Below are 21,116 nucleotides of genomic sequence, written 5' to 3' on the forward strand. Positions count from 1 at the left end.
TGAAAATATTTAGGATTTGTTCCTGCACACGGTTCCATTCATGTTTGTGTAAATACTGTATAGGTCCATCACTTTTTTCAGTTAACACGTTGCTTTCTGTTGGTACATGACCACAGAAATCATCAGTAGCTGTTGACATCTCAACATACCCCAGTCTGCAACAATAGAAAGTCATTATTGTCTGATGTGCAAACCAAAGTCATGTTTATCCAAGTTTTAAATAAACAGTATATCTTAACATTGTTTTGAGAAGCACGATACCAATAGTTATATTTTACCAAAAATGGGTGTGGACCTCACTTCTCCTGAGATGAAGTTTTGTAATACTCATAATAAAATTTTAAGCATCACTTTCCACTCCTTTCCAAAAATGAATAATCATTATACATGAAATAAAAGATTATGACTTTAATATTCAAGTTTTCTGGATTGTTTTTTTTTTTTTATTTGAGTTACAAAATGTGAAGTGCCATCAGCAGACTCCACAGTGGAGTTTGCCAATCTGCTGTTACAAGTATTTACACCCCAAAAATCAAGGATATCCATCTGAATTTTCCACACTTTGCGTTCCACGTGTCCATGTTTACGTCTCTGTCAAGTTGTCCGAGTTCCATTGTCAGAGTTTAAATATTTAAAATATTTACAAAGTCCAGTATTCCAAAACTCCCAAATCACACTGCAATGTTCAATGCAAAGGCAGGTGCAAGAGCTTTATCTGCTTCAGTAGTGTGTGAGAATGAGCAGAGTTGGTGGAATTAAAGGAGCTGTTAACAGACACGGTCCTCTCTACAGGGCCATGTAGTTTTAGAAGTTAATTCTTCCTCCTCTAAAGGAAAGGCAGGGCAAAGAAGTCTGTACACAATTACTTAAAATTACATGTTGAAATGTCTGTTGAGCCATTGCAGTACAACAGCTGCTATGATCCTTTCTTGTGAAGAACTAAATATGACAATCATTAAAAGACAGATGAAAGAAAAAGGCCACCCAGTTAGTCACTCATTCTTCTTGTTCATCAAACTTCCTGAATTTTTTCTTCGGAGTTTCTCCGGACATTAAAATTATACTCCCCAATAAATACAAATACAGCAGAGAAATGGTCAAATAAGACTGCACAGAGCTCTGGTTTGGTCCATCCCTGAGTTCTTTTGAGAAGGACAAAAATACCAGACAGGAGTGACAAAAAAAAAAGGGGGAAAAAGACTGATATGGGGAAAAAAAGTTTTGATTGAGGATTTCCTACACATTCCCATTGTGTCCAGGAAAAAACTAATTCTCATATTCCTCTCTTTTCCTGAGGCTCATCATTGAGAACGTCCACCGATGAAGTGGCTCCCAGCCATGAAGGTTACACAGAGGTGATGACAATCATGAGGTGGGGTGAGATACTGGAGATCCGGTTGAGGAGGTCAGGAGCTAGCTGGGATAAGTGGCTTTCCGAAAATTCACACGGTGGGAAAATCTGTAGCACATAGGCAGGCTAGAGAGACAAAGAATAAGAGCAATTAGATAGATGAACTTAAGGAGACCCAACATTTGGTCATTTCTCTCACTTCAGATAGGCAATAAAAATCTGCCAAACACATCCTGCTTTGGAGATCAGAAATCTAGTTTTGAAGATGACTTACAGTTGATCATATTTAAGGCGATATTCATTTTAATTTGTGCAAGTTTTGACTTATGTACAAAGGTCATAAGAGAACAGAGAGTAAGGTCCATATGAGAACAATCATGTCTCACCTGATTAGAGCCTGGGTTGGGGATATTGATGATACCCGCAGCCAACTTGGCCTGCAAGTAGTTGATGAAAGCAGCCTTAAGAGCCTGCGTCTGGTTTAGGACATCATCTTGGTCTCGTCCACATGGCAGAGCCAAGAGAAGACAAAACTCTGTGTCCCCCTGAACATAAAGGAAAATGTGTAAGCGGACATTACAAATTTAATCAATATCATATTCACTGTCACAAAAAACAGAAACATAATAATGATGTACAGGAAAAAGAAATGTACCGTCATTCTTCTTGCTACACTATCCAGTTGAGAGGCCTCAAGTCTCATTCTCTGGACAATTCGAAGCAATGCACCTCCTTCTTGTAGGGGCAGTGATCGATGAGCCAAGGCTTTGTTGCCACAGACAAAATGCAGCTGCACTGCAGCTGTGTCATTCTTCAGTGCGAGCAGGCCTTGCCACACAATCGGATATTTCTGTTTAAATGGACAAAAACAAATTGGGGAAAAAAAAAAATCAGTCATGTCTCTAAATTGTCTCTAAAGCCAAATCACTATATAAACTGTCCCCTATTTCTTGAAGAATGCCGTCTTACTGTGAGCAGCTGCACCATGTTGACAGGTTGTGTCATCTTGCCATCAGTTTTTGCTTGGAGATCTGCACCCTAAGGATCCAAGAAAATGTATTGTAATCTTGTGTTATTTACAAATGCCTTTTGAAACATTCAGACAAATAAATATTGTGTATAAACTTACCATGGCTGGTGTGATGTTCAGCGGTGGTTGGTTAAGTCCAGGAGATGTCTCTGTCATTTGAGAATGGATGCCTCTTTGATTTGAATACATCCCTGAATACTCTGGGAAGGAACCACTAGGTCCTGGTGCCATTAGCTGAACTCGCTGTGGAGAGGCCATAGCTGACCCAGATGGTCGAATGCCCAACATTCCATCCTTATTAAGAGGAGAATGTGGCCTCTTTGCCTCCAGTGGCTTCGTAATGTCCTTTTCAGACACACCTTTAGCCAACACGTGTGCCCTTGGAGACACGGATAAAGGGATGCTAGACGACGCTGAAGAGGAGGGAAGCGCCTCTTGACTGTGTCCAGTGTGTGGGTCTGGGGCTGGTCGTTCACCCTGTTGGTGCAAGAGTGCACGCATCTCTCTCTGTGTCATGTATGTGTCCAACTGGATGCCACTACGCAGAGACCCACGGGGATCCGACTGCATAGTCTCTGGCTTCAACTGTGTTGTAGACTGTCGCCCAGTCTGATGGAAGCGTCTAGCATCATCCTGTTCTCCATCATGGCTCCTTACAGAACTGGGGTTGACCTTGAGAACCATGTCTCTGCCAACAGCTTGAGGTGAGGTGGGACCAGACCAGGGAGAGGCAAGAGACTCACTATGCATCCCAAAAGTCATCCCAGAGAGAGGTGGAGTATTGACCCTAACATCTCCTTGAACAAGGTGTCCCATTGGAATTGTTTGAGTAACACGGTGAGGAGACATTCGCCCTAAGCCACCATGAGCACTGTGGGGAGGCATGATAACTGACTGTTCTGCATGATGCACACCAGTTACGTACTGCTGCATGGCAGGAAGGCCAGAGGGCAACATCACAGGGATGCCTTTAGGGGATGAGGAGCCGATTGGTGAGGACACTTTGGCAAATGGAGAGTGTGGATAACCTGACTTGCGGGGGGAACGTGGCTCCTGTTTGGTCCCACTGAGATGTGAAGGAGCTCTGTCACCAGCAGTTGTAACAAAACCTACATGGTTGCCAGGTGGAGATGGCAGGTGAGGGCTTATTGCAGGACTTATGGCAGAGGTCCAAGATGGTTTAGTACCATCTGCACTGTGAGGTTCAGCACCCTCCACTTTCTTTTGATGCTTCATAATCATGTACTCTGAATGATGGTAACTCATTACTTGCTGGTTACCAACTCCCTGTGAATGACGCTTCACTACTCCTTGAAGCCCAGACTGGTAAGGAGATTCCATCTTTTCCAAAGTTGTGCCTTCTTGTTTAATGGAAGATGAAGCCAACTGTGGCTTACCAGGATGCCCGTGGTCTGTCTGTGAGGGAGGCCCCTTTTGAGCACCTGACTGAGAGTGAGTATACATCTCCTGTTTTATCTGGGGCATGGATACCAACTGCTGAGATTCCATGTCACCTGCTGTTGCTTGTGGGATCTGGCTTATTTTTGCGCTAATCCGCTGTGGTCCCTCAATTTTCTGACCTGAGTGGCTCAGTACTACCACTCCTTCTGAGGTATTTACCCTCAGACCTGGACTGGATCCAGTACTAAGAGTGGGGCTCTCAACAATGAAGCGCCCAGTACTCCCACCCTCTTCTCCAACGGATGGCCCATGATATGATCCACTATCATCTATGCTAGGCCTGTATGTCTGTTTGGGAAGAGCCATATCCACACAGGGGTTTCCAATATTAATGTTCACTTTCTCCTCAGAATCAGGAGGGTTGCAAACACGACTGATAACAGAGGTTGCAGTGGATGCAATAACAGAGATGACAGACTTTGTCTCAGGAGATGGTAGTGAGGCTGGAGGTCGAGAAATAGGTGGACCTGGATGAGTTGGCACTCTATTATCAGGTAGTGGTGATCTATTTGGCACAACAGCTGATGGTGTATTACTTTCAGTTGGGTGCTGATCTCGAGGGATGGGTAGACTACTGGGAACAGAACTACTGCCTGGCAGTGAAACATTCTTGTGTTTCATAAGAATCCGCCTCAAGTCACTGGTACCATGATCATTGTCCATGTTTTCAGTGTCAGGGGTTGAAGATGGGTTTTCTGATGGTGGCACTGGTAAAACAGGTGAAGAGGGGACTCCTGTGTCTTTAGACTGACTAAGCCAATCTGGTGGGGAAACAGGAATTCTACTTGGTTGAATGGGCCTGATATTTGGCCGGTTAGGAGGTGGAGACAGGGAAGGCGAAATACACTCAGGCGGTAGCTGCTGAGGCTTTGAAGAGGTTGGACTCTTAGACTGGGGGCAGACAGACTTAAGATTCTGAAGTTGCTCTTCAGAAGATGATTCTGATTCCATGTTTACATCTGTAACCTTAGCAGCTATACGCTCAGGTTCTGCCTTCCATGTAGCCGCAGTAATGACAGCAGCTGCTGCTGCTGATGGAGCCATCTCTGAAGCAATCTTTATATTGGAAGGGGTGCCAATTGACGAAGGATCTGTGGATTCCTCTGGTAGTGACTGTCTTTCCTTTAAGTCTTTTTTTACTGGTTTTGGGGTTTTAGAACGTTTAATTGTTTTAGGTCTTCCCTTGGCGCCTTTCTTGGGTGTGGTTGGAAAAACTGGCTCCTCAGGTATAGTGGATGTATCTGTTTCTGGTTCATCTTCCTTCTCTGGCTGAATGAAGGCTGGCATCTCTGGTTCGGAATCCAGGTCTGTACTAATCACTGGATCTGTTTGGGGTAATGATACAGTTACATCATCAGCAGTAATAGAATCAATAGCCGCCATAAGCTCTGTCTCACTTGCAGGATTAGATGGTTTTTCTTCCTCTGTGTCACATTTTATCTCAGTTTCTGGGACAGCTGGAGTTGGGGGCTCTGTTGGCAAGGCTGGGTCTGTAAATTTAGCAATGTTCTCCACAGCCTGCACTAATTCCAGCTCTTGAGACAGCATTTTTTTTGACGTATCCAGTGGTGACTTTTTTTCCAGAGCAGCTTCCTCCTTATCTTCACTGCTAGAGCCCACTGTTTTACCACTATTAGACTCCAAAATCTGATCTGTGTGTTCACCAGATCTGGCCTTTTTCGAGCAGTCATCTTGGTTCCCAAGCTCATCATCCCCTAACTGAAGCAGATCTTTCACCTCTGTGACATTCAGTCTGATTTTGAGGTCCCTAAGGACAGGTGACTTGTGAGTCCGTGTCACTTTGGTTTTTCCTCTGACAATTTTGTCTTTCTCTGAAGAGGGTTTCTCTTCTAAGACAGGGGAATCTATCTCTTTCCCATTTGATTTACTTTCACAATCTTTGTCAGTGAGTACATGTTTGTCTCTGCCCAGTTCTCTTCCATGTTTGTCTCTCTCTTCTTTCTTGGGCTCAATTTTTATTGAGGGATCTTTACATGAACTTGACGAATCCTGCAAAGCTAAGCTATCTTCATCTGTAGGGTCCACTTCTTGATCATCATCCTCAGGCAGCTCAGTTTTATCCCCCCTCCTAGATGGTCCAGTACCTGTGGCCAAGGAGGCTTGATTTGATGAGCCCTTTGGGATATAAGGAGCATGTTTTCCTTTCACTGCTCTCGGGATTTTTTCACCACTCTCTGATTCATTTGTGTCCATGTCTTTAGAGTCAATTTTTGATTTATCTGCCTTAACTGAACTATCTTCAACCTGTCGGCGATTTTTAGGAGGGCGGCCTCGTCTTGAAGACGGGACTGGAGCAGGTGACTCCTGTTCCATATTTTGTTGTAAGGCTGCATCTTTATCACCACGCTTTCGTGCAGAGCGTGGCGACTCAGTAATTTCCTTTCCAGTCCGTGTTGAAGCATCATCTTCAACTGGGGTGGCATACACAGATTTGACATTTCTTCGTCTTGCTCTGCCCACTGATATGCTCTGCTCTGAGATATTATCAGAATCAGGTCCATGAATAGGAGATTTTCCTGTGGACTTGGAATCTGAAGTTGCTTTTAAAGATTCAGCTCTTGGAGATGACCCACGTTTCAATTTCTCTTTATCAATGCGCTCACTCTTACGTGTGGCTTGTTTCTCAGAACCAGAGGCAGAAATAAGAGTAACTGGAGCAGTTTGAGCAGGGGTTTGTTTATATTTCTTATTCTTCAATTCTTTTGCTCTCTGTTCTTTGTGAAGTGAAGCTGGCTCCTCATTAGTGTCATTGTCTACAGACACTTGCACCTTATTGACTTCAAGTTTCTTTTCTACTTCAGGTTCTGTCACTGCTCTGCAAGTGTAATGGGCCTCTTTCTTTAAGCCATCCGTCTCTTCTACAAGACTGGGTGGTATGGGACTTGTGGCTTCAGGCAGTGCTGGCTGGGTTGTCTCAGGATCTAGCTCTGCTTCTGAACTGCTGACAAACTCGTCATGAGTATCACTGTGGCAATGCTGTTCTGTGTTCAAAGGTTTTACATCCTCAGCAGTGTTATCTGATTTTCCTTCAAATGGGGATAGTTTACCTGAAGCTGGTAAAGATACAGGGTCACCATCAGTTGGTGTCTCAAGATGCTCATTTTCTTTAACCTCTTCCTTTATCAGAGACACAGCAAGCAGTGGGTCAGCAGATGCATACAACACAACACCTTTGTCCTCTCTGGGAGACAATTCCTTGTGTGCAGGTTGGGCAACAAAAGTGGGTATTAGTTGGGGTTCAGAAATCAGCTCCTCAGCAGGGCTAATGGGCTTAATTTCTGGCTCCATGGCAGGTTCTGTGGTGCTAGGTGATTGCAAAGCCTGTTGGTCTTGTTCAGGCACTTTTTCAACTTTATTCTCACCAGTCAGTATTGTGTATCCTTTTGATTCTTGTACCAACTGGTCTTTCCCCTTTTGTTGCTGCAGCCGTGTAAGCTCCAAAAAACGACTATGGAAAAGCACTCCTGGCTCAGAGTCAAGTTGGCCATCTGTTGTCCCTTGCTGACCAGTTTGCTGGGTTTGTGAATGCTCCGGCTCTTCGTGCTTGCGTTCCAGGTGCTGAAGCCGTCTTGAGTCCTGTTCAAATATGGAGCTGTGAAGGAAGCGAGAGGCAAAGAGCTCCCTGTGTTCCTGTTCTTCTGGCTTGGGCTCCTCTTTGCTGTCATCTAATTTGTCTTCAGATCCACTTCGAATCTTTTTCTTTTTCATATACCAGGAGGGTGTAGGCCGTGGTGTTGATTCTACCTTCTCAGTATCTTTTCTGTTGCGAAAACTTGCAAAGTGAGAATCACAGTCTAAGAATGACCAGTTTTCTTCTCTAGAGGATGAGAGGGATTTTGCACGTTCGAGCAGAGCCTTTGTATCCGGCGTAATAGTCTGGTCAAGTGCAAAGGAGTAGAATTTGTTCCTCTCAAGGTTGGCTAATTTGGGGTCTGAAAACCTGTCACCTCTTTGTCTCTCAGCAAAAGGCATAGATGTAGAGGGCATAGGAGAATGGGGTTTGGTCTCTCTGTCCTCCTCAGAGTCTGATCGTACCTCACCAGGTTCCAGGTCATGCCAAATGCCATATTCCAAACGCTTGCGAATGTGAATGTTTTTACTTAGACTTCTGGAGAAGTTTAGGTCAGGTAACAAGTCTTGTTTGACTCTACTTTCCCATCGTTTTTGTTGCTCTTCCTCACCACCAAGTAAAGCAGTGTTTGACTTGCTTATCTGTGTGTTATGTGTTCGTTTGACTGACAGCTCCACATCTGAGTGAATTTTGTCATCATTTCTACTGAACTCTTTCTGAAGAGAAGGATCCACAAAGTCCTCATCTACATGGTGAGAGAAATGCTGATGTCCTGGAGAAGTGTTGTTCCAGTCAGGATCCTCACTTTTTTGTCTAAAGCTCCTGTAGACCCGTTCCCTCTTGACTCCTGGATCAGTGTCAAATTGATCTAGTTTCTTGAGTTTATGAGATGGGAAATTATCTGTGACATCTTCAGGTGGTTTGCCCACTTCATGGACAAGACTGCGGTGTTCAAAATCCTCCGTTTCACTTCCTTGGGGACTTCCAGGTTTCTCAGGTTTGTCAGACTCCTGCTGCTGTTGCTGGTGGAGCCTTCTGTTTTGTTCCATTTGCTTGCGGTAACTCTGAGAGAGATCAATGTCCACATGGTCTTCCCTGTCCTTAGCACCTCTATCAATATCAGCAGCACCGTATTTGAAAATACCATGTTGTTCTTGATCTCTGGAACTACCTTGGTCTGTATTCCCCTCATGTGAAAATCTTCTGGATGAATTGTGCCCCGCATGTCGTTTTGTTTCCAACAGGTCCAAAGACCCATCAGATTTTTCTCTTTGTCCTCTCAGCTCATCTTGACTATCCTTCTGAGTGCTAGGTTTTTCAGTTTTGAACCTTGAGTCTCTACGCTGAGAGTCTTTCTGTTGCCTGTCAGTATCCATTTCTTTCAAATAAGCAGAGCTACCACCAAAGTCTGAGGGTTGATTACCATCTTCCTCCTCAAGCCTACTCCTCTTCTGTCGAATAGTTTTACCACTAGCATCTGCAAAGCGCCTTTTTCTTGCAGCAAGGCGATCAGAATCCACTGAGGAGTCTTTCCCATCATTTCCAATATCAGACTTGAGATGTTTCTTAGGTCGATTTTTTCCATCCAAGTCTGAATTATCACCTTTTCCTATTTCAGACCTCTCATTTTTTAGCATGTCATGGTGAGCAGTTGACATCTGACTTCCTGTTAAAGGATCACTGTCCCCCTTATATTTCTGTCTCTCATGTGCATCTTGGTCTGATCCCTTTACCCTTCCAGACCCTCCATCAAAGCCAGTTTCAAGCTCTGTTTCAGGGGGTGGGTTACAGGGGGACTGCCCCTTCACTTTCCTTGATTTAATCTTCTCAGCTTTGTCTTTGTCAACTTTCTCTTTCCGTTTTGCCCGCTTAGTTTTTTCAGCACCTGCCACACGCTCAGGTTGACTGTTTTTATCAGTTTTTTCAACCTTTGAGCCATGTTCCAATGGGGTCTTTTCAGATTTGTCAAAGTGTGGCGGTGAGAGTGAGCTCACACTACCACTTCGCTCAGAGGACTGACTGTAAACCCGCCGTTCTGAGTCTCTGGGGGCACGTTCAGAAGGTGAAGGTGAGACTGTGGGAGTAATAGGTCGCCGTGGATGGGAGGGGCTCCACCTACTACGGTCAGCCTCAAAGCGTTCTCTCTCTCTTTCACGCTCCCTTTGAATGTATGTGTATTTTCGAATGTCTTGCTCAAAAGGGTCTCTGTAATCCCTGTACTCTCTAGGATCGTCATGGTATCGTGGGTCAAAGTGATCCCCTTGATAATGTTCCAGTTCAGGGAAACGGTCTCTGCTGCGAGCAGGGTAATCCCTTCGAGCATCTTCCGGATAGAGGCCAGGGGTTCGTACATTCTCATAGTAAGCCCTTTCTGCTGTAAATTCATGGTATGGGGGTCTGCGCTCCTCTCTGTAAAGGGGGAATTTGAGGAATTGGAAGAGAAAAGCAATTAATTCTGTGTCCACTAGGTCAATCCATTCCAATGCTTTAAAATTTTATTTCTAAGGATTCTAAGGATTACATCATACATATCTTATGAATGTACAGCTGTACTCATCATAGTGGACTAACCAACCATGTCAGACAGTTTTTGCAAATTTCCTTAATAGTTCATAAATATGTGCTGGTCTTAAGAATATTGCACAAATCAGCATTTTTACAAAATTATTGTCTAAGTGGGGTATTTCATTAGTTGACAGAATTCTAGATTTGTTTTTAAGAATATCTTTAATTGTGGATATTTCAATTAACTGCATGCAAAAAAAATGGCCATTCTACCGTCGTTCAGGAGGAATTTCATAGAAGTCTCTGATGTCTTGCCCTGAAGACTGCATAGACCGGTAAAATGCCATCTGACTCTCTTGACTGGCAAAATCAACCTGTAAAGAGGAGAAAAAATTATCAATAAAGGGGCAAAATACATGTGATTAATAAACAAGAATTTTATTTTATTTTTTTTACCTTTATTTTATTGCCACCAATCTTCCAGCCTTTGGTCTCCCTTACAGCTGCCTGAGCAAAATCTGTGTTGTTGTACAAGATGAGAGCCATTCCTTTCAACCTATCAAACACAACCTGAAATGGGACAAGTTATAAATAGGTTTAGTACCTTGACAAATTAACAACACCATCAAATTCAGAGGCAGTAATACATGTGGCAACAGAGAAAAATATTAACCTTGACTACATGTCCATAGCGGCAGAAATGTCGTGTGAGGTATTGCTCTGTTATGTTGGAGGCCAGACCATCTAGCCAAACACACGTTGTTGGCATACTTTTCCCAAAGCCAAGCTATAAGAGGAAGACAGAAATTATATTTAGATGACATATACACTGACTGAATTACATTTTTTTAAAGCAGATCATGACAATGTTATAATTGCTTGCTACATTAACACTACCTTTAGTCTGTTGCTCCCCAGATACTCTCCATCCATCTTTTTTATGGCTTTGCAAACGCTGGCAATATCAGAATACTGCACAAAGGCATACTGGGGAACACCATTTACTTTCTTGATGTCAATGTCCTAAGAGAAGAAATACAGAGCAATTAAGAGGCCACACTCAAATGTAAAATGTATGCATTTACTTGAACAGTACTTCATGATTACCAGTAATAACTCAGTAATAACTTACAGCAATCAAACACTTTTTTGTAGTATCAAGTAACTTAACGCGTTAGTTCATTTTGTAATCATCATATAACATATATAACATTATTTGAAAATAACCCTATTAACTATCTTGTAACTATCTATTGCCACACTGCTCCCATTCTCCTCTATCCAAGCCCAGCACCATTTATTCTTAACGCCCTTATCGACACCTGTACTATCTTCCCCGGGCTTCATGAATCTGTGGTCCATCCTGTGGGTTGCAGTGTGTCTCTGTAGCACATGGAGCGCCTGATTGTCAACACCCAAGTCCCACCCCCGCCCTACTTCTGATTGGCTAGTAGGTCTATTGTTAGTGTGGTTGAGAATGAAAGCTGCGCTTCTGTTGGATCCAGAGTATTTTTCTAAGAATCGAGAATAAATCTATTCAAAGCACTTCATTTAAACTCAGGCCCACTCGTTACTTGTGCATATGCTGTGAACAAACAGTGAAAACGTTTGGTCAGTCTCAGACTAAGGTGTTTCAATTGAAATGAAAGTTTTTCTTTTTCGTTTTATAAAGCACTCAAGTCTTTTTCTCAACAGCAGTTATCACATCACCAAAATAATATTGTTAAAATCCTTGTTATTGTTGGTAAGTTAAAAGTACTTGAGTTATTTTTCAATAAAGAGTAACCAAGTCAAATAACTAGTTACTACTTAGGAGGAGTTACTTAGTCACAGGTTACTCTCAAAATTAACTTTCTCCAACACTGATGGTAAACATACCACAATTTCTCCAAAGCGCTGAAATATGTCAAGGAGCTGCTGGTAACTGGTGGTCTTTTCAAGGTTGCCTATAAACAGTGTCCTTGTGGCTTTGGGATGGAACTCATCTATCCGTCCATCCAGGGGCCTGAACTCATTTTCACTCTCAGTTTCTGAGGGGAGAGATCATCATTTTCATATTATAAAATCATCTACACACAAAAAATGCTACTGGAACGTAATTAGTGTTCTTTAAAATAATCACTATGTTGCATTATATCCTTTATCACATACCCGGACCATTCCAGGCAGTGACCTCAATGAGCATTCCAAAGAACAGCTTTCCTTTGGAGACTGTGAGGGCTTTCTCTTGATCCTCTTGCTGTCTAAAAAACACCAAACCATAACGGTCCTCGGATGCCCCATGGATCTGCACTGATGTCACTTTCCCATGCTTCTTGAATTCATGGAAGAGTCCATCTTTTAAACTTGTGTCTGGAGGGCAAAGAAATACATGTATGATATTGTAACATTCCATCATTTTAAAAAAAGGAAGATAATAAAAACTTAACGAAAACTACAGATTTTGCACATCTGAAGTCCTGACCCAAACTGCACCCTGCATTTACATGCATCAATTTAAAAGATCTTATGTTTCTGAAATACAACACAAACACATCACTGTAACAGACAACGTAAATTTTGTTAAAAGAGCAGATATGCTAATCAAGAAAATTCTTCAAATGTTGCATGACAAATTCATATCGGTGGTTTTTTTTTCCCAGCAATAATGTTTCTTTCTTAGAAATATGTGTATTATGTAATGTTTTTATAATTTTTCATGTTCTACACGTGCTGAGCTGAGCTTTGTCATACTGTTATCATCTCCCTAAAGTTAATCTCATTTTGCTCTACTTATGGGGAGCTACATGGTTCTATTCAAAGCAAGGCACAAAATGTTTCACTGATAACGAAAGTAGACAAAATTCTACACCTACAGTACCATATTTGAAACAGAAGATGATTGCTGGAAGCTCACTGAAGCCATGGACAGTTTTCATTACTTGGATATGTTCCTAGACAATATGTTAAGCTTCCTTGTAAGTACCGGATGTATTTTACCCTTTGACATTCTTGAGAGGTAAGCCAAATGTGAAAATTATGGTATGACAACAAATGAAGATGACTTCTGCAAAAGCAAAATTGAAAAACCAGGAATCATGGTCACTTGTAATTTTGGAAATAGGCGCAAAATTCAATACCTTCCAAGCACTAAATGCTGGTAGCTTTCTGACAGTAAAATATAAGAAAATATGAGAAAATGACAAAGAGTACTGAAGATGTTCAATCATACCCCAGTTCCCACAATTTTAGGCTATTCCCTCTGAAAAGTAATACAAACTGCCATGGACTGCTAAAGCCTATGACAAGACATTCAATCCAATCATCCATCTATATAATTCTTCATTATTCTTCATTTTATGTTTGGTGTATATTACAGTTGAGCCCAACAATAATTTGCAATTAGTATGGACAACAAAGCATCTTGTACTCCATTCAAAACGACAGTCTAAAGTGTCCAGCTGACTCACTGGGCTTAAATGCACACAATGTAAATATAACATTTTGGCCGAAGACGTTTGGAACATGTTCCCTTCCCAATTTCTCCTATCTCTACATTCTGACATATCTTTGAAGAAGGGTTAAAATGCAAAAAGTAATCTTAAAAAAAAAAAAAAAAAAAAAAAGATTATTATTGACTGTGTGTGAGTATGAAAACTAGAATAGGTACTGTACTGAGCAGTTGAGAAGGGCCAGTTTATTTAACCCAGCCCCACATAAGTAAGCTACTACATTTATATTTTCCATGTTAGAAGATGCAAACTTCACCATTAAAACATCATATTTCTACAGTAATCAAACATTTATATAAGGGGTAATGACAAGAGTATTAAGTACAACTACAGCATGTTAGCACAGCATTACACAATCGTGTTACGCTGTCCTGTCTATGATCACGTTTGCCCTTTTAAGACCCTCTGAGAATGCAATAACTCACCTGTGGAGCGCACTGGTAGGTTTTGCACCTTAATTCCAAAGCTTCTACGAGGCTCATCTGCATCCAGCACCATAGAAGACTGGGGAGGTGCATGTGTGGCAGATGACTGAACAGAACGTGCACGAGATCCGTCACTTGAGCTGCTGTTTGAATCACTGCTGCCAAACAAACATAAGAAAACCAGAGGATAAGATGGATAGATAGATATGGACAGATATAGACATATATAGATATAAACGCAACAGGTTAATATCAGCTTTTGACATGGCAAATAAAAAAAAAAAAAAAAAAAAGCATGTCGAACCTTCCACTGCCGGTGCTGCTGGTGCTGCTGACTGAATCAGAACTTGAGGATCTGCTGCGGGACCGAGATCGTGGGCCTCTCCCAGGGGACAGAGGAGCTCTTTTAGGAGAGTGGGGAGCTTTCGGGGTTTGTCCTGCAGTCCGTTGTGGGGAAGGGTGTCGTGACTGTGAGGAATGAGATGATCGGCTTCGACGGTGATGGTAAGTTCTATCAATACGTCGGCCTCTGTCATCTCTGTAGAGGTCACGCCGTGCAGCACTTGTAAGAGTGAAGGGGTCTCGAATTCTAGAGTCAAAATGTGGGTCTGATGCCTCAAAGCTTCCTCCTATGGCGCTGCTTCCTGGGCCAGCAGTAGCAAACATAGAACGATCACGGTAATAATCAGCATTGTAGTGACGCTGTCTGTCGAAAGTGCCACTGCGCTCATGGTGTCCATACGGGCTGTGATCATACGCACGTTCCCGGCTTTCTGAGCTACTGTAAAATAAGAAAAAGAAAAAAGAGGAAAAGGGGAGAGACGGTGTCATTTTGGTTCCAAACAGAAGGGCAAACAACTTCCATAACTTTTTTTCTTAAATAATATGCAACAATGTAAACTAAAATGGGCACTCATCTGTTAAAGAGCCCCAACTAAAAGCAGGCCAGATATAAAGTAAGGTCAATTAGCTTAATAACAGTGCAAAGGGCAGTGCAAATGTGAACAGGCCAACCTTGTCACTCTTGCCTTGATAAGAGTTAGTGACTCAAACTGTCACCATACATCTGTTCATCTGTATCTGTACATTTTCAGACATTTCCTTAACCATGATGTACTCACAACTTTCCTAGGGTCCCAGTGTGAATAATGTAGCTTGAAAGCATAAATCCCACATTTGATGTACATACCATGCACAGCAAGATCATGATTTTAAGGAAAGTTCCTAAATTTTCTTGTAGTGTAGTTGACATTGCAATAGTTAGTATGGTAGTTTAACTCAAATGTGGTGAAGTTTTCAGCATTTTTAAAAGGCACACTTGTAGCCTATGGGAGTGATGACTAAACAAAAATGAGTATGAAATTCCTCACAATTGGAGAATGAAGCAGAACAATTTAGTTGATTTTTTGTCAAGACATGAATGACAAGGGCAGAAGCTGCATGTCCAATAGTAGCACTGTATTTATTAAATACTGAATGGACTGAGTCATGACGCTTCTCTCATACCTAGACGGACAAAAGCCTAATTAATGCCACTTTCTAAGAGCAGTGACATTTAAAAGCACACACAACTCCATTTAAGTTCACAAACAGCCGTATGAAATGTGCTGCCCTGGACAGCCACTAGAACCCAATTTCCCCTCTGGGATCAATAAAGTATTTCTGATTCTGATCTGATTTTGAACCAACCCCAGTTTTCATTCTGAAAAGTTACTCCTACAACTATACAATTTAGCAATGTTGAAATGTTTCCTTCTAGTACAGTTACTCTTATTTACAATTGCTGATAGCCGTAAAAAAAAAAAAAAAATCTTTATCACTTTAAGTTTTTATAGATGCCCAGGTGAGCTGTTGCCAGACGTTGACTGTTCATGAACTCTTCTAGGCACAAAGAGGAACTGTCCATTCATAGTGTAGTTCTGTTTTTGAGGACTCAACTGGACCAGGCTGCTATCAGTGAGCCCACTGGTGTTGAAATTTACAATGCCATGCAGATTTTCCAAAAATATCTGTCAGTTCTACGGGGTAAAATGTATTTTGTATATGCTACCGATGAAAAAGGCTAAAATAACAAAATGAAATATAGCACTGAATTTCTAACCTCAGCCTACACCTAAAAGTAAGCAGGGCATTTGACTTTTACATGAAGCAGAGAGAAAAGAGTGACAAAAACTGAGAGATACTGAGCGAAGAATAACAGCCACAGAATAAGCAATCTGATCGAAGGTCACCTTTTTCCCTAATAGCAATGCAAAACTTAAGAAATGAAAAGGTGCTAAGTAAGGTTAGAAAAAGAAAGATGCAGAGGGCAGAACAATACCAACCTTTTTGAAAAGAAGTTACCGAACCTAATCCAAATAAAATCTACGTGGTCAGAATGTGAGAGCCCAAATGAAAAACAAAAGGGAAAAATCATTTGAGCTAATAGGCAAAAACTGTTTCCTTGAATCGTACTGCACGTAATCTTCAAATATTGAGGCGAGCACCAGGCCAGTAGGATGTTGATGTATAATCCACAATTTGGCTACTAAATTCTCTTCATTGGATGGAAAAAGGGAAAACAAAACAACCAAAGAAATGGATCTCTTAATGGATTTCAGGATATGCAAAAAAAAAAAACACAGCGACATATGACTTTAATACATAAATATGAATTAAAAAAATAAAAAAAGATGACTTTGACTTCAGGGTATTTCAGCGCATTCCAAGGGACATACAGCAATTTGTCAGCTGAATAGAAAACATATCCGCCTGGGTCAGTCTTGTCAGTCTTCTAGTACAGAAAGTAGTAACTTCCAGTGGTTACGCTTCACCTTCAAAAAGGTCAAAATATTTATTCCTCTTGGATGATGCCATTGTGGTTAAATAGCAGACAAGCGGGCAAACCCTCAAACACTATGATGATCAGCATACATTAAATCCCTGCTCATGGGCATGATGTAAATTCCAGTTTCATGGATCCCATCAGGCACATGGATTGGCGGGCTTCATCTGTTCACTTCTTCAATTCTCTGCAGCAAATACATTGAGTTCTCATTTCTTCACCCCAGACATTGAGGCCTGACAGCTAAATCCACACTTTAGTTGAATAATCCAAAGGAATCGCAGTTTCATCTATCCATACTATGCTCCACATCAATACATCCAACATGAGGGATCATATTGCATACTTCCAAGGGGGTACATCCAAATGATGAGGTCTTCAGATATCTTCATGGGCATCAGTCCAAAATAAAAATAGCTCCACAAACTTGAATGGTCTGATGAATGGATCCTCCGCTTACACTGAAATTCTTTTAGATATAGTCTCCGTAATCAGGATAAATAAAAATTTGAACATGTCCTAATATGACTGAAATAGCCTAGGCAATATGCACTACTTGGCGTTTGATATGATGCCTAATAACTTCTTCCATCCAAGAGTTTAAAATATTTAAATCCAGGACAATACATATCCAAAGATGTGAAGCTTGAAAAAGTAGTCCAATCATCAAATGGTGCCAAGAGGAAAAACAATTCTACGCGTCGAGGTGCGAGTTCCTTAAATTAATACTACCTGATTAGATTTATTAAAGAAATGTGTATCGTATCCTTCAGCAATAAGGATTTACTTCCAGTTTCAAGTGAATCCAGGTTCAACAAAAATCTTCACCGTTAGATCCAATGTTATGAAGAGGGAAAAAAAAACATTTTTTAAAAAAATCCAAAAACTCCCCAGGATAGATTCCCACAAAATGTAATATATCCAAAACTCACCAGGATATTCCTCATAGATGTAATATCCAAACCAGAAGCCAACCCTTGAAACATAGTTACCTTACCAAATGATAATGTGTAGTTATTTTACTTAGATCCCGTAGGCAAGGCGAGCCGATTAGGATGAAAAGTGGAACGATCCCTAGATTACCTTTGTGTAACCCCTTGGGGCAACTTTACTTTAATAACCCAACTACGTGATAACGTTTTAGTGGGATAACACCTATCTGATACATAGAATCCCCAGGAATTTAAGGGGAAACCATGTCCACTTACCCATCTATTCTCCGTTCATAACGTCCCTCTCTGGTGTGAAGGGACACAGGGGGGCCAAACACTGGACCAACTGTGCCCCTAGAGAATCCTGTAACATCTCGACTGCTCGAGGGGGGGGTGTCTTCCAGGCCCCGAACAGCACTAGGGACTGACCCAGGTTCATTGTAGTCAGTTCGGAGGTCCCTGTCTCCCATCTTGTTGACAGCATTGTGAGCCTTCTGAGCACTTTTGATATCCACAAAATCCACAAAGGCTGCCACACCACCCTCTGACCCCCGCTTCCGTAGAACTTTAACACTCTCCACACGGCCATACCTAAGAGGGAATGGCAATTAAACAATTATTAAAATTACATACACAAGCTCAGGATACGCAAAGTGCAGTTTATCCTGCTTTCCAAAACGTGGCAAATGAGAGTAGGGGAGGAACATTTTTCTAAAGTCAAGCAATAATGAATCACAATAATTAATCAATCTAAAGAATGAAGCCAGTCCAGTCTTGCAGGAGCAATTGTTTCTTTTCAAACCAATAATGTGGACTGAAAATCCTTTAACCGGCGCTACTGCCTCCACTATAAATGAAGAAAGATCATTATGCTTTGTGTTATGAGTCGTGTTGGGAAGATGACAGTAAATTAAGTTAGCTAAATGCTCTTCCTGGGTTTAACACATGTCAAACGTCTATGTCAGAAAAAAAGTACGAGGGAAAGCATTTTTAAATTCATCACGTTAGTTGGCAAACGTTAACGTCAAAAACTAACTTGTACTGATAAAGCACTGGCATTACAACCAAAAAACAAGGCAGTAATGTCAGCTGTGTGTAGTAAGTTTGTTGCTGCTGAGTTTGATCGGTCGCTCCAGCGGCCCTTTGCTCTAACTTAGCAATCGCTGGCGATATGCATTGCAGCCTTATCTCTGAACATTAGAAACAAATCTATGTTGACCCCTGCGTTTAAGATTCTTTACTTACTTAGTAGCGACAGTTAGTCATGGTTTGCTATTCACTACTTTGGTCAAATTATGAAATTAGTGGCTAAAGTTAGACAGAGATGGCAACCGACATAATGAAGCCCTACTATCTGCTAACGTCCGTGGGGTTATGGGCTTCGTAGCTCACCAATTTATCAAGTTTATGTTCGGTGTTTAGTGTAATTCTCATCACATGGCTTAATAAATATCGGTATATCAGGCAATTTTATGAGATCACAAAACTGTACACACAGGCCATTAAAGCTAACCATGCTAATAGCTAATGTTAGCTACCTCTCGGCTAGTTACCGAACATGTAAACGTCTTGACTTGAGCCTTCCCACAAAATGGTTGGTTGGGTGGTAGATCGGTTGGTCGCTAGCAAATGTAGCATAGCTAGCCGTTTGCCTCTTGACATTAGCAAAAGTTAGCTAAACATTAGAAAACACCAACAGTCGTATTTGTTATTTCATTCGTGCTGTACGCTTGTATTTTACGAAACCCCGGCCAGGTACGATTTTAAATATGCAGCGCATTTGAAACCCCCCCCAGTTGCTTCCAAAAACTCAAAAAACAACGCTAGATTTATTAGCTTAGTGACGAGCTAGCCACTGCAACTAGCTAGCTAACGTTTAGTATTGAAACCTAGCGCGCGCTGCCTCACCAAAAAAGACTCGTCTTGCGTAACCTACCGTTTAAAATGTTCGACTATTTTCTCCTCTCGGACGTGTTCGGGTAAATTTCCCACCCAAAGGTGCCTGGTTTCCCGAACCATCTTGTACTATACTCCCCCCCTTTAAACACATATGCTCTCGCACGTTGTGATAATCCCCGCCGGTCGGAGGTCCACCTCACAAAATGAACGAAGATGGACTCTGTAAATGTTCTCGGCCTGGCCGCCGGCCGCTCGCTGCGTCCTCGAGCCCTGCGTGCGGATGTGTGGCGCTGCCACCCGGGGTGCGAGCTGCGCGGCTCCCGGGCTTAATCTGCCGTGCATTTGCGCGTGCTCGACAGTCAGCACAACAGTCAACATGCGTGCTACTGCGGAGACAGCGTGTTTTAACGGTGGAGATTAATTTACCTTATTAATAATAATAATAATAATAATAATAATAATAATTATATATATATATATATATATATATATATATATATATATATATATATATATATATATATATATATATATATATTGTTATCTAGACATGAACACGCAAGATAGTCTTATCTCAAAATGCAACGATCTGAACGCTATCAAATTTAGTTATAGGGTTTGCCTGCGATCGTGACCTGATCTGTTCTGAATAATAAAATGCTTTGTGACGTAACTGCACTGTCTACATCTAACATTCTATTTTATGAAGAATGCTCCATTTTCACTGTTGACACACTTCAGATTTTGTTGAAGCAAAGGTTGCAGCAAAAAGTTTTTTTTTTTTTTTTAATGCAGCCTCAGTCAGTGATTAGTCTGTCCTGATCAGTAAAATGCTTTGTGAAATATTATCTACGTCTGTTTGTTATTATTAAGCTGTTAAAGAGTGCTTAATTTTCACTGTTGTGAGATTTAAATTTTTGGATAAGTGTAAACCCATTTTTGTATTGGGTAACGAGATAGCGTTATGATACCCAAGTATCATATCGCTATATAGTGTATATAGTATTTGGCTGTAGTTTTTTGTAAATGTTAGAAGAACTGGTCAACAACCACTCAGTGTGAAATAAATTTATCAACCACAATAAATTTAACCCTCCTATTTTTTGCTTCACATTTCACAAGTTTTCCTAGTTTAATGGGCATGAGTTGGTAAACATAAAATTAAAATGATAATATGTTTTCAATGTCCTGTACACATTTTGTGCGCATAGGTGTTTCTTTAGGGTCAGAATGACCTCAGGCTTTTTTAGCTGTATAAAATATAAAAGAGGTATCAAAATTTTACACACATTTGTTTTAGCTGTTTTGGACACTGAGGAATAGCAGGCCATTTATAATCTTCAAACTCACTGCTTTTCAGCCCTAACCAAACATAACCATACCTGCAGTAGTGAGAAAACCAGTGATAGTAAATGTGGTACCTGGGAGGGAAAAATATGATTCCTACAAGAACTTTGACCTATGAGATGGGTTGGATGTGGTGGTTTATGTTTTATTTAAAGGGCTGTTTAGGTACTGAACAAGATGCATGAAGTACCTGACACATAAACTTGGGTAACATTTTTTTCTAAATAATCATTTTCTGGGGGTTTAAATTGCTGGGGGC

The 21,116-nt window shown here is 41.3% G+C and overlaps 1 protein-coding gene across 6 annotated transcripts; it reads right to left on the reverse strand.

The window, feature by feature from the left end:
• Nucleotides 1-393: 393 nt before the first annotated feature.
• On the reverse strand, nt 394-19,785 carry LOC115358675 (msx2-interacting protein). Of its 6 annotated transcripts, none has more exons than XM_030050630.1 (15): nt 19,548-19,785; nt 17,888-18,202; nt 14,160-14,633; nt 13,856-14,013; nt 12,091-12,291; nt 11,818-11,969; nt 10,837-10,962; nt 10,613-10,726; nt 10,396-10,509; nt 10,213-10,313; nt 2,481-9,843; nt 2,321-2,389; nt 2,007-2,201; nt 1,738-1,896; nt 394-1,477 (listed from the first exon to the last, which is right to left on the reverse strand). In XM_030050630.1, exons 1-15 carry the CDS (start codon nt 19,628-19,630, stop codon nt 1,346-1,348), a joined length of 9,756 nt encoding a protein of 3,251 aa, XP_029906490.1. In that variant the 5' UTR covers nt 19,631-19,785; the 3' UTR covers nt 394-1,345. The 6 variants fall into 6 exon arrangements, with proteins under 6 accessions (XP_029906490.1, XP_029906489.1, XP_029906488.1 ...); XM_030050629.1 differs by having other exon boundaries at nt 13,856-14,010; nt 14,160-14,636; XM_030050628.1 differs by having other exon boundaries at nt 14,160-14,636.
• Between the last annotated feature and the right edge of the window lie 1,331 nt (nt 19,786-21,116).

The sequence above is a fragment of the Myripristis murdjan genome, chromosome 5 (genome assembly GCF_902150065.1).
Source record: "Myripristis murdjan chromosome 5, fMyrMur1.1, whole genome shotgun sequence".
NCBI classification, from domain to species: domain Eukaryota; kingdom Metazoa; phylum Chordata; class Actinopteri; order Holocentriformes; family Holocentridae; genus Myripristis; species Myripristis murdjan.

Bases quoted from the DNA above. Each gene is read 5' to 3' on its own strand.
- LOC115358675 (XM_030050628.1), bottom strand. From the start codon at position 19,630: ATGGTTCGGGAAACCAGGCACCTTTGGGTGGGAAATTTACCCGAACAC. The intron at 14,014-14,159 runs GTTCGACATGCT...TTTGTTTGGCAG, and splicing joins AGCAGCACCGGCAGTGGAAG to CAGTGATTCAAACAGCAGCT. The intron at 12,292-13,855 runs GTGAGTTATTGC...TTTGCCCTCCAG, and splicing joins CCTACCAGTGCGCTCCACAG to ACACAAGTTTAAAAGATGGA.